This window comes from Ammodytes marinus (genome assembly GCF_949987685.1).
Source record: "Ammodytes marinus genome assembly, chromosome: 5".
In the NCBI taxonomy this organism is placed as follows: Eukaryota; Metazoa; Chordata; class Actinopteri; order Uranoscopiformes; family Ammodytidae; genus Ammodytes; species Ammodytes marinus.
The window spans coordinates 21,788,359-21,801,214 of NC_137234.1; the positions used below are offsets into that span (position 1 = coordinate 21,788,359).

General features: G+C 39.4%; 2 protein-coding genes across 2 annotated transcripts; one reads left to right on the forward strand and one right to left on the reverse strand.

The window, feature by feature from the left end:
* Window positions 1–428: 428 nt before the first annotated feature.
* Window positions 429–7,291, reverse strand: ube2na (ubiquitin-conjugating enzyme E2Na). The gene is made up of 4 exons (XM_080027920.1): window positions 7,172–7,291; window positions 3,301–3,547; window positions 2,416–2,556; window positions 429–1,624 (listed from the first exon to the last, which is right to left on the reverse strand). Exons 1-4 carry the CDS (start codon window positions 7,199–7,201, stop codon window positions 1,578–1,580), a joined length of 465 nt encoding a protein of 154 aa, XP_079884046.1. The 5' UTR covers window positions 7,202–7,291; the 3' UTR covers window positions 429–1,577.
* Window positions 7,292–10,191: 2,900 nt separating this feature from the next.
* On the forward strand, window positions 10,192–11,232 carry c1qtnf13 (C1q and TNF related 13; the record flags this gene model as incomplete). Its single annotated transcript, XM_080027675.1, has 1 exon — window positions 10,192–11,232. One exon carries the CDS (start codon window positions 10,192–10,194, stop codon window positions 11,230–11,232), a length of 1,041 nt encoding a protein of 346 aa, XP_079883801.1.
* Window positions 11,233–12,856: the final 1,624 nt, after the last annotated feature.

The following is a 12,856-nucleotide window of genomic DNA, read 5'->3' on the forward strand; positions in this document are numbered from 1 at the left end:
TGCAGAAGTGATGGTATAGCTCGCCTGTCAAAGTCAAACCTGCAAGAAATGATGGTCACAACTGCCATGAGAAAAGGGCAAAGCATTTTGTTTTTATTTTGCTTCATCCATTAGTATAATACATTTGTGTAGCTCATCACAATTGTAAAATTCATTATTCCATAATTACTCAATAGGTATAGCAGGTTGTCATTTGTCAACTGCTCAGTTTCATTTAATAGTACGGCACACCATAGTTTCCCAGTAATAATACTAACAGTATTATTTCTCTTATAAAATACTGGATTGTTACTCCCTTGCACCCCACTGTCTGGTTTTTCTTTAGATCTACTTATCTGCAAGTACTTTTTGTAATGATTCACACCACAACATTACATCGTAAAATGCAAAAAGCTTACAAAGTAAATCAAAATGAAAAAACATACATCAACAGCACTATTTATTAATCAACAGATTTTATTTAAAGAACATAAAAGTATGCAGGTGGACTGTTTCATAGCATTCCGAGAGCAAGAAAACGTTTTCCTTCCCAGAATAATAGAAATAATGAATTTACAAACAGTGAATTGAATTCAGACTTTTCAGCCAAAGATCGATCCCGACATTTGAAAGACAAGGCCTTCAATGATGTTTGGGAGTGTTATCCTGTAACGACCCAGCATCTCCTTTCCCAGATCAGTCCCTAAACACCCGGTCCCGCCCCCCACCCATGACCCACGTCACCAAACTACTGACAGCTCAAATGAAACCCACTGCTTTGTGAAATAAATGCCATTGAAGAAGTAAACTGCTGGAGTTTTGTAGCATTAGACTTTGATTACATATAGGGGGGAGGGGAGCAGAGTAGTTAGTATACAACAGCAAAAGCAAGAAAGATAGACATGTAAAAGAATAAAAGAATAAAGCATATGTGCTAAAACTAAGAAAAAGGTCCACAAAATACTCTTCCCCACGATTCTCACGCTTACAGGTTACACTGAGAGTGGCCCAACAAGTTAATGTGACAGTGGCAGCTCAGTCTGGTTTGCTACGATTGTTTGTGGTCCTCCTCCAGGTGAGTGTCTTAATAAAGTGGGCTAGTAGTAGTAAGCTGATTTTAATAAACAAACAGTGTTGCAAGAAAAATAAAGTTAAAAAGAAATGCAAAAGGTTTACAACATTGACACATCTAGCCAGTGTCTCCTCCCAAACCCCTTTCCACTGCTCCCAAACCCCCCAAAACTACAGGACTTCCTAAACGTGCTTGTTAAAGCAGCAGTTGACAAAAGCCGCCAAAAGTCAATGGACAAAGAAAGCCAGGTGAGTAGATCTAAAACCTCTGTCCATGCATTTCAACAGTAGTGAGTAAGAACAACGACAAGTCATTTCATTTCTAGTGTGCATTTATATCACCAATTGTCAGTTGTTGTTGTTTTTTTCTTTTACAATATATTCATGTTTATTGTATTATATATATATATATAGATATATATTTAAGACTGTGTCCTTTAAATGCAAATGAAGTTGGAAGAGGTCTTGGCAGAACATGACTAGTGTGTTCACACTTGACTTCCGCTTGGATCTCCACTCGTGCTGCTCTACACTTCGTTCTTGCTCCCAGCATAGAGCCTGGTCCATGACTTGGCTGTGAAGTTAAAATAGAAAAGAAGGAAAAACTTTGATGAAAACCTCATTATTGAAACCTTTGACAGCTATATACAGTATACAGCAAAGATACAGTATAAATAGTTGTATTCAATTTAGTTGAGAAAAGTAATAAAGAACCAAACTTTAAGATGCACATGCAAAGGAACTAAGGGCGGTTTCACACGTAATGGTCCGCTTCTAGTTCACTTCCTTGTTTTGCAACAGATGCAATAATGCTACATTCTCTTTCGCACCTATCCGAACCAGTTGATGAAAGGTGAAACAAACCAAAACTACAGAAGAGAAACAGTAGGAAGTGGATCGTCTTCATCATCCCATAACCCACAGCGGGAGCTCGTTTAGTAAAAAAGAGTTTCCAGCAGTTGGGTCGGATCAAGTCCCATGATGTTATCACCACAAACGGACCGCACCAGAGATCATTTCAAAGCATACCGAGACCACCTCTTCAGCAAGGTATCAGTTCGCTTTTTTAGGCCCTCTTTTGGTGTTTACCCAGGTACGATCGCTCACCTGTTCAAACTGACCGCTGCAAAGGTGGAAACTCACCAGATTTAAATTTCAAGTGAACCAAAGAAGGCAGGCGTGAAGGCGCGCAAAGTAAAATAAATCCAAAGTAGGTTTGCAAAGTCAATCCAACCATGTTTTTTTGTGTTTTGTGCCTATACATGCATTAAGTCTGGATGTTTTTTTGATGCAAATGACAGAGGAGAAAGATGGAAATTGAAATAAATTTCATTCGTTGAACCTAAGCCAGGTATTAGCTCTCACCTGTTTCTATGGCTTCAGCTTCACTGGACTTCCACTTCTCAGCAACATCGTTTGCTAGGGGATCATCAGGGTTGGGTGCACTGAGTAATGCCTGGATTGAAAGCAGCACTGTACGAATCTGCAGAGCTGGCGACCATTTATCTGGAGAAAAAAAAAGGCAAACAAAAGAATAAATGAGAATAAAATAGAGACCCAAGAAGCATTAGAGGGATAATAGAGTTTTAAAAAAAAGGGAAATTAAGCAGCACTTGCATATGCATCTAATTTACGCTGCAAGGCCACTGGTGATATGCAGTAGTAGTGGCACACAAATCCAGTTAGGGGCCTTTGATCTTTTCATCTTTTGAAACTGGCAAATCCCTCACTTCTTTCACAGGCTAAACATGACAAGACGGAATACATACAGGCTTTCCTTCAGTAACAAGTCCTGCACAACAGGCCAAAGACAGAAGAGATAGAAAGGGGCTGTTAAAGCCCCGTTAAACCAAATCCACAATATCCTTCAACGTATGTAATTTGGGGAGTTCGGTGCATGATAGGAAGCATCTGAAAAGAGTTATGCATATTTATCAATCCAAATTCAAGAAATTATCAATAAAGTTTGACAAACTTTACAGAAATTCGGTTTAGATGACTGAGGTGGGCTATGCTCTGGTTCATACGACACAGTAAGTATTTTGCACCAATCACGGCAGTTCTCCTCGCCCGTACGTTCTATAAAAACAATTAACTTAGGCAGGGTTTCAAGAGGCTTTAAATCCAAAGTTAAGCAACATTTCTGTTGTGTGAAAACATGTCCTTTAAGGCAAAGCCCAATGTGTCCCACACACATCTGATCTGACTAAGTTGCATTACAAACTGTGACATTAAACAGTATTGACTTACCTTTCAAAATGTCTAGACATATTCTTCCCAACTTGTCTACGTTGGGATGATAAATTTTGGTCATGAAGCGTACTTTGGGAGCTGCCATGGGATATTCCTCTGGTAAAAACAGTTCGAGTTTAAACGTGCCGCCCTCGAAAGGTGAGTCTTGAGGTCCAGCGATGACCACGTGAAAGTAGCGGGCATTGCTTTCATCTGGCTCTGCCTTGATGCCTGGGACAGGCTCCGAAAGCAAACGGTGAGTTTCCTATTAGAGATAAAGACAATTAAAGAAATTAGACACATGTTGGTACCACCATGTTAAGACACAGTGTTCTCACATGGCACTGCAAAATGCTCACCAAGTATACTTTTATGTGATAAATACTAGACTTTTTTTCTTTGCTTTTTTTTAAAGCCATTTACTTCTAAGTTTCTGAGATTGTCCAAGAACATTGTGACAACTGAAATTAGTGGACTGTTCTTTTGATAGCTACTAATTTTTTTTCACTTAAGCAGCTCCGAGTAACATTTAAATATATTTTAAACAGCCTCATGTTTCCTCACATAATCATAAATTACCTTTAACAGCAAACGAGACCATCAGTGCAAAGAAATAAGTTTTTATATAGTGTTTATTACTGCATTTGGTCTGGTCGCACACCCAGTCCGATTTTCGGTTCACGCATGCATGCTCTATGGTCACATATCCGTATTGGTCGCAGATTTCAGTGTGACGCAACAACGCGATTTGAGAAGCCTATCCCTCCAGGTGAGGGAAGGGGAGCGGGAGCCTTGTTTGAGACAGTTGTTTGTCGTCATAATGACTGATAACGGGGCTGAACCATCAAAGAAAAAAAAGAAAATGCAATGAAGAAAAGCTAAAAAGGGAGAGACAGACGGGCGGGAGGGCGTTGCCAAGCAACGTATACACAATTTCACGGGAGCGAACTAGACTCCTAAATGAATGAGCGGTAGCCTACTAAATCAAAGTTTACTTTGCCTCAACAGCATCATCAGATGACCATTATTCATCTGAAATAGTCATTATTTACAACAACATAAAACACATTACCTCATCGTGATCCATACTAACTGCCGTCTCTCGTTCATTTGCTTTGTGTGAGGACACAGACTCTTTCAGCTCTGTGAGAGGTGACACTGCATCAACTCATTGCAATCAGGTGTGTGTAGCACTGACTGGCATTAGTTGATGCTGTGTCACTAACCACTCTCACGGAGCCGAAAAGAGTCCGGTGCCCTCACACTTTCAACACACGGACATGCACTATATTGCTTCCTGATCATTTGAATCTTGCACGCCTGGCACGAGCTAGAAAACAGCTTCACGACAGCTGGTGTTGTAAAAATACTACCGCTTTTGTCCAAAGGGGACGCCAACGTGCCATGTTACCTGTAGTGGCTTTAAGGTAATTCTGGCGGGGGGAAAAATAGCAATTGAAAATATACTATCAAGATATAAATTACATGTATGATATCATCATTTGGAATCTGGTTGGTTATTTTATGCTCCTCTCATGACAACTGCAAATTAAGCTGTGATGTATACACCTGCATCAAGCATTACAGTTAAAGCACAGGTGGAAACCACAGTACACAGTGTTGAAGCAAATAGAAAAAAACACTCATTTGGAGGAACTCTTAAGAATTTTAATTACATGCTGGTAATGCCCGTTTATTATAGATAATCATTATATTAGGCCACACCTGAGCTCAAAGTATTGAGTGATTTTAACCACAGAGATGACAGGCAAGAGGAGGACTGTATTGTAGTCTGCTTGACTTTTACCCTTCAGCACAAAGGGGAGGGTGATAGTGGCTCACTGCTGTGAATTTGGAACTCTCTCTCTCTGTGCAGTGTGTAACTGTATTTTAGAGGTAACACTGACTCAGCGACCGCACCACAGGAGACCATTACTTTCATTCCCATCAGCCACTGCAGTAAGGCTTTTACCAACTCATAGTGACAGCCAAGCAGCCTACAGAGACGCAGGTGTACTGTGACAGAGGAAGGTGGGTCTGACATCTCTTGTGATATGGATGTGGCAGCATGAATGACACCTTTAACAGGGAAACTCCATTCCAGCTCACTGCAATGCATGTCATTATATAAACTGCAGTGTCCTCAACTCTTCACTACATTCTGCATTCTCCAAGCTGCAGTACTGTTTATATAGTTATATTTTGTGCCTATTTGAAATGCAGCCTAATGTGTATGCATTCATAACCAACTATGTACAAACAAATGGCATCACAAAAAGTTCAGCACTCTTTGATTTTGGATGTTATTTTCCTGAATGCAACTGCGAGTGAAATTCCTGAAATGTTTCAGATAACCCACAGACAAAACCGTGCAGAGAAAACACAGACGGGAGAGGGGCTCCCAGCCCCAGTCACACGCTCCGAGGGCTCAAGGGCTCGGCCCGTTAAGTACAGTTCCCAGCACTCCCACCTTTTCCCACTAACTCTACTATGTGGCCTGCTCACTCATGCACCTGTGCACCACTGTAATGGACAACATTCATGTTCCTGTAGCTTTGTTAATAAACGTCAACACAACCACTAAGCACTATTCCTGTTCAATCAGAAGCTGTGTTTATAAACAGTAAATATTGTTAATAACAGAAAAAATAAACAATGAATTACTGTTATTTGCCTATACACAAAATCAGTGTGGGCACTGTGGGGTTTCCCAAAGAAAAAGTTATTGGCTTCTACTAGCTTCTCGTTAAGCAGGGGTTACAAAATAAAAGGTATAAAAATTAGACTTAGTAATAGGCTGAATGAAAGTGCATCTGTTATTCTGTTCCAACGGAACAAACGCCAGCTTTTTCTGTGTTTTACAGAAATTTAAATGAAATACTCGGGTATGTGTTGCAGACAGTCATACAGTGAAAGCAACACTCCCAAATATCCCCCTATGCCAAGTAAGCAGAGCCCTCTCAAATCTGAAAAAAAACACAACATAAAATACAGCTCTCTTCTAAAGGTACTACTTTTATTATTACTTGAGTAAATAATTAATTAATAATGGATTTGCATGGGAGAGCTGCAAAGAACACAAAGGGGACTGACAGGTGTGACAATACTGCATCGTGTTGTTAAAGCCAAGGGATGTGACTCCCTCACCACCAGCAAACTGAATTGAACTGAAGGGAAACAGCTAACATCACCTGAGAGCTGCCTCCGTAAGGGGCTTCGCTGCACAATAAGTGATTTCTGATCATAGTATCAAACGTTTCATCCACACTAATTTATAAGGTAATTCCTACTTTGACCAAAAAGAGACGTTTATCTCATTAATAGTCAATAAGATAATACAGAACTAAATGAAAATAAAGAGGCAAATATCCTCATGCATGCGCCAATGAAAGATAGAGCCTATTACTGGGAGTATTTGAATGAATTAATGTAGGGCTTTGTTGTAAAATCAGTACAGGCTAACAGGCTAGCTTTAGCTTGTTACGGTTTCCTGTTTTTATCATTCACACACAAACAAAGCTAACAACCTAGCCACGTTCGCGCAGTTAGTCTGGTTAGCATATGTGGCCGTGTTAGCATAGTTAGCCTCGCCAGAAGCAACTTGAGAACATTGTTGGGATTGAAAGGTATATTTAGAAGAAGAAAACTCCTGGCATGCGCTGCATTAATCCGCCATTTGGTTTTTACCCCGCCGTGTGTTGGTGTGCATGGGCACGGGGAAGAAACGGAAGTTACTTTATCAAACTAACATTAGCACCCTGATGCTAACGTTAGCTCAAGAACCCGTTAACCGGGCGAACCGGCAGGGGAGTTCAGACTGTGTGTAGAGTTTTAGCCGCGACTGAAAAGGGCACACATGTCTGTGTTTAACGTTTAAATGACCAAATACCTTTATGATCCTGCGGGGCATTCCTGCCATCTTGTCTTGAATGCGGGGTTGAGCTATCAGTGCCTCCTTTCTGTCGCTGGGTAAGGGTTTGACAGCGAACAAACGTCTTCCGGGTTCTCTGCGTCATCACACTGGATGGAGTTGATGGAGCAAGGATTTTATGTGGGTTTAGCCTACTTCTTAAAAAAATTTAATCTGGAGCAGAGTTATCTTATCTGGATTTACAAATCCCATTTTTTTTGGTATGGATCAGGTAATCCATTTTACTTTGTGCTGTTTTATTCAAAGCAACATTGCACTGGATCACCCAGATCCAGATAGGATACACACTTTTCAAGATAATCAAATCTGGATAGCTAGCATGGATTAAGTGCTTTTTTGAAGAGACAGAAAACCATAGAAACAGTATATGTACATTACAACGATAAATGGCAATTAACCAGCCTACTGGTTGGGGGATTATTTTATAGATAAAAATGGATGTTTGGGACAGATAGGCCTATTACATTAAAAAAAATGTCAGATCATCATGCCTTCTAGCCCTGCAAGTCTACACTGTAAGCACTACCTGAATATTCACCAAGCATGAATTGGAACCAAATAAAGCATTAGAACAGATTGCAAACTCACACAAATGAGGAAAATATCATAGCATGACTTTCACAACATTAACTCCCATCCTACTGACAGGGGTCTTTTTTGACCCCAGAGGTAAACATCTGATTATATCTAGTATTGTATTATATCGTTCCAATTTGTCAGACTTTGTCAATCATTGTGTTCCTTGTTACTACATACAGTATTATTGTTTTCTGATTTTCTTCTAATTTCTGCTCTTTAAAAATACAAATGATCTAAAAGGTATTGGCGTCATTTTGACCCCTGTCAATTCCGCCTATGCAGTTTTAATAAATAGAACACTTTATTGAGTTTATCTTTGCCATATTTGATCATTTAAATTATCACACACCATCAGGGACAGCAGGTGAGGTCTCATTCAATTAAAAAAAGTTGACAGACAGCAGAGTAATTCAAAAACACTGATATTTCCACAAAACACTTCCATTCCATTTTTCACATTGAGTAAATTACCTTTATCTCTCCTAAACATTTTTTATTTATTTATTTTTTATTATCTCAAATTCGATTATTTACATAACTCATATTGTTTATACAAGACACATAATGTACTATTTTTCTTCCGGTATTTTTAGCTTGTGGTCTCTAGTGACCCCGTCGGTAGTCCATGTCTGGTCAACGTTTTCATTGCATTATTTGGCCATGTCTTCCATTTTCCAGAAGCAAGCGTTTTCACACCCTTTTTTATCTAAACTTGGTGTCCCACCACTACTCCAGACAAAACAAAGCAGGAATTAGATTTAACCCTTCCACAAGCCAATATGGTTGTAGGCTACAGCTGCATTCAACTTTGTTTTCACTACTTTTTTGCACTGCAGAATGAATGGGAACTATAGATTGGAGGCAGCTTTTAGAGCTCCTCCTCCAGACATATCTGTCTAAAGCATTGTCCGTTTGACTGTCAGGCCTGTTCCATGGGCATTAGCAGTGTAGCGTACTAACAAGAACTTATTTTAAAAAGCTCAATAAGAACAGGAAGAAGTCCAGCATGTATTTTCTGACCCAACATAGCCCAACAGGTAGGTGTGATGTTTGTGTTATTGTTAAGTCTAGTCAACTTTATTTTCAATCTCTGCAATATGTTTAGAGAGGAATCGGAAATCCGTTTCTCTATATGTCTGTAATGGTTATTATTCAGTGCACAAATATGTGTGTAGAAACAGAAATGGAATAGGAAATGTACTTATGATATGTTTTGTCTTTGCAGGAGGATTTTACTACAGAGATTATTGTAATCTTAGTATCCCTGATCTAGTTCACATCATTCAGGCTTTATCACATTATTCCTACACAAAAATGTGTTCTGCTCAATAAGAACACAATGTATGTCACCATAGATTGCTTTGACATGTTTTATCTTATTGTGAAATGATTTTATTTTTTAACCTGAAGGCGAGAGTATCTTTTGCCAGTTTTAGGACTAATTATTCGTAATTAGTGTTTGGTAAAATGTGATTATTACAGGCGAAATGTGAAATATCAAAGGCTATAATCTCTGCTCACGTTTTTTGCCTTACAGGTGCAAGGTTTCTGCTTATTTAGTCATGATCAATGAAGCTCTTTAGATCTATTATATTTGTATATGCCAAATTATTACATTATTTTATGATTTAGTAGTTTGGAATATAAATGGATATTAATATTCAATATGGCAGAATTTCAGGAATGTAAATAAATTGAGAGAAGTCCTGAAAAAATATGTAAAAAGCTACAATAATCGTTAAAATATTCTATAATTATTAACACTTTGCAATTTGTCTTTTTTCGCATTCTGCCCGCACCACCTCACCAACCCTCCCCAAAATGTTCCATTGTTCAGCACACACAGGAACAGATGAACCAGCAACTAATCTAGTCCCTTCTCTCAGTGCACAGAGAGAACAGACAATATCAGCCACATTAGAGAGCTTGATTTGAGCGGCAAAATCTATGTCGACAGGCCATAGCCGGAATTCCTTAATTTCTATAAAGGTGTTATGTGGTCATCATACTAATAACTGCAATAAGTGTATTTTACTTCTATATTAACAGTTAAATAAAGAGATATATTGTTAATTTGAGGGTTTAGAGGTGCAAGCAGGCAAATGTGTTACTTTTGGGAGGAGCCAGGCTAACCATTTCCAGTCTTTGAGCTAAGATAATCTCATATCTGCTCACTGAAACTTTTCATTTACAGACAAACATGAGAGTTTTTATCGGTCTACTCTAACTCAATGGAAGAAATACAAGTATTTCTCAAAATGTTTCTTAAATCACCACTCAGATTTATCCCTCAGACTTGTTGTTTCAGTAATTTATGTCGGGCGTCTGTAAGTGTTTCTTTGACTTTCTCTGTTTCAGCTCAGTGGAGCACAAACTTCCACCTGGCATGCATACTCATCATGATTGCCTGCTGGAGACCAGCTTCAGCCCTTCATCCACCTGCTGTGACAGCAGGTCTCCGCTCGGCCTTCTCTGCCACACAAACCAACAGCATAGTGGGAGTCAAGCAGAAGGCATTGACATTCAACAGGCTCATGGTCAACATCGGAGGGGATTTCAATCTGGACACCGGTCACTTCCGCTGCCGCATCCCGGGGGCTTACTATTTCTCCTTCTCCGTGGGGAAATTCCCCAAGAAAATGCTCTCTGTGATTCTGGTGAAGAACGGAGAAGAGGTGCAGGCAATAGCATACGACGACTATCGCAAGAAAGGACGGAAAGTCGAAAGCCAGAGTGTAATGATCAGTTTGAAGGAAATGGACACAGTGTGGCTGCTTTTACAGAAGAGTCCCCAGTATGCTTTGTACAGCAATGCTGGCCCTTATATCACCTTCTCTGGCTACCTCGTCTATCCTGATATCTCCTCAGCCAGCTACGTCACCAACCACCTGTCCCAATCGCTGCCATCGGAGCTGTCCTACTCAAACTGCCCCCCTCCGGCCGACCCCTGGGCCAAAGGTCAAACCTCAGAGCAGCCGCGGTCTGCCTTCTCTGTGGCACGGACATCCGTGTTCATCGGTCAGAGCAGCAGGCAGCAGGAGAAGTCAGCTCTGACCTTCGATGTGGAATATGTCAACATCGGGGGGCATTTCAACAAAACCTCGGGCCTGTTCAGCTGTCATTTCCCGGGGGCTTACTTCTTCGCTTTCACTGTAGGGAAACACCCTCGTAAGGCCGTGTCTGTTAAGCTGATGACCGGGAAAGGCGAGGTGCAGGCCATGGTGTTCGATGAGGACACATCCAAGAGACGGGAGATGCAGAGTCAGAGCCTGCTGCTGTCCTTGCGCCGCGGCGACAGTGTGTGGCTCTACAGTCAGCAGGATGAGCGCTACGCCGTCTACAGCAACCAGGGAAGGTACACCACCTTTTCTGGCTTCCTGGTTTACCCTGACACAGAAACACTCACACCTCCCACTGCTGAGGACAGAACTCCGTCTTAAGAAGAAAAAAAGACAACACTTTCTTGTGTTGTTTGTAGAAAATCTGGAGTTTTATATGTGGATGGAGCAGACAAACTTCTTGAATCTGTGGTCAGTGTAGTGTAAGTACATGCACTGCTTTGTTTTCTCTGCTTTTTGTTTCTGTCCGTTAAAGTAAATAGTAGATAGTAATAGGTAGGCCTATTGCATTTGTCGCCAGAATAGTCCACAAGATGGTGCCATGATGCAGTTATGGACTCTAACCAGAGTGCAACATGGTACATTTTGGTCATAGATTTGCAATTGGCTGTTAGACTTATAGCAGTTATAAATAAACCTCTTCATTAAGTAATGTTTTAACAGATACAATTACTTTTAAAATTCCTCTATTCAGATTTTTCCTTTTTTTAAATGTAAAAAAATGTAAATGATGTATAGTTTATTAACATTTAGTTACTGTAAAAATGTATAAGTAGATTTAGAGAAACATCATGAACATGTGAGTGCTTAAATTCATCTTACTGATTTTTTTATATTGTGGATATATCTGTATCAGCTCAGATCCTTTATGTGCATTTCAGGAAATAAAAAAACTCAAATAAATTCCTACCCTTCAACAAATTATAAAGGTGTTGTTCTTCTGAGTCCAGTGCTAAGCTAACGATACCATATGTTGAATTGAGTACAAGTCTATCAACTGTCAGTTAAGTTAATGTTGTCTGCACTGAAATGCAATATTCTTTGTTTACTGTAACTTCATTATTACTCTAATGTACAAACGTGTCTTCTGTTGAATGTTTGTTATTGAAAACATGGATCTTCACTACAGCTATTACTACTGCTTCTTCAGTGCCATTGCTAGGACAACTATACCACAATTTAAAGAACTACAGTAAAGACAGCAAAATGCCAGGCATCACTGTAAAAAAGCAATGAAGAAAGATGGAAAGCATGCTTTACTAAAATGCAAATGTTTGCATAAAAAGCAATTATTTAGTTTGTTTGTTACAGGTAAGCCAATGTAAAACCATAAGGGGAAACACTTTTTTTGATAACTTCAAATGATTTAAACATATTTCAGTGTAGTTCACTGAAATGTGTTCATAACTGTCCAGATGTTAAGGTATATATCTCTAGTATATGTTGTTGTTAACACAGATGAGAACATAGATGTGCTGAATCTCAATGAGAGAATATTTATGAGAGAGAGATACATCTATACATCTTCAATAAGTTTCCTCTGTGCTGGCTAATTCTGCAGAAATTAAGTTTAAGAATTTCCCAACATCAACAATTGTTAATCTTGTTATCCATTGAAGGAGAACATACAACATTTGCTTATTTACAGCAAGTACAGTACTAAATCAAGAACTGAGCTTGACAAATACAAAATAAAGGAACTTATTATCACTGTATTCATCTCAATGTAGTCTAAAATGTACACTTCTTATGACCACTGTCCTTGCACTTGTGTCTGACAAGGCAAGCTGTCAAGACATCGAGGTGTTTTACAAGATGTGCACATGTAAAAAGAAGTACAAATCACAAAGACATGATGATGTTGTGAGCTCTAAATAAAATCCACAAACAGAATAAACACAAACAATGCTCTAAACCGTTACAATCCATAGTGATCGGGCCATTC

Bases quoted from the DNA above. Each gene is read 5' to 3' on its own strand.
- ube2na (XM_080027920.1), bottom strand. From the start codon at position 7,201: ATGGCAGGAATGCCCCGCAGGATCATAAAG. The intron at 3,548-7,171 runs GTATTTGGTCAT...TATCTCTAATAG, and splicing joins TGCCCCGCAGGATCATAAAG to GAAACTCACCGTTTGCTTTC. The intron at 1,625-2,415 runs GTGAGAGCTAAT...TTAACTTCACAG, and splicing joins AGCTGAAGCCATAGAAACAG to CCAAGTCATGGACCAGGCTC.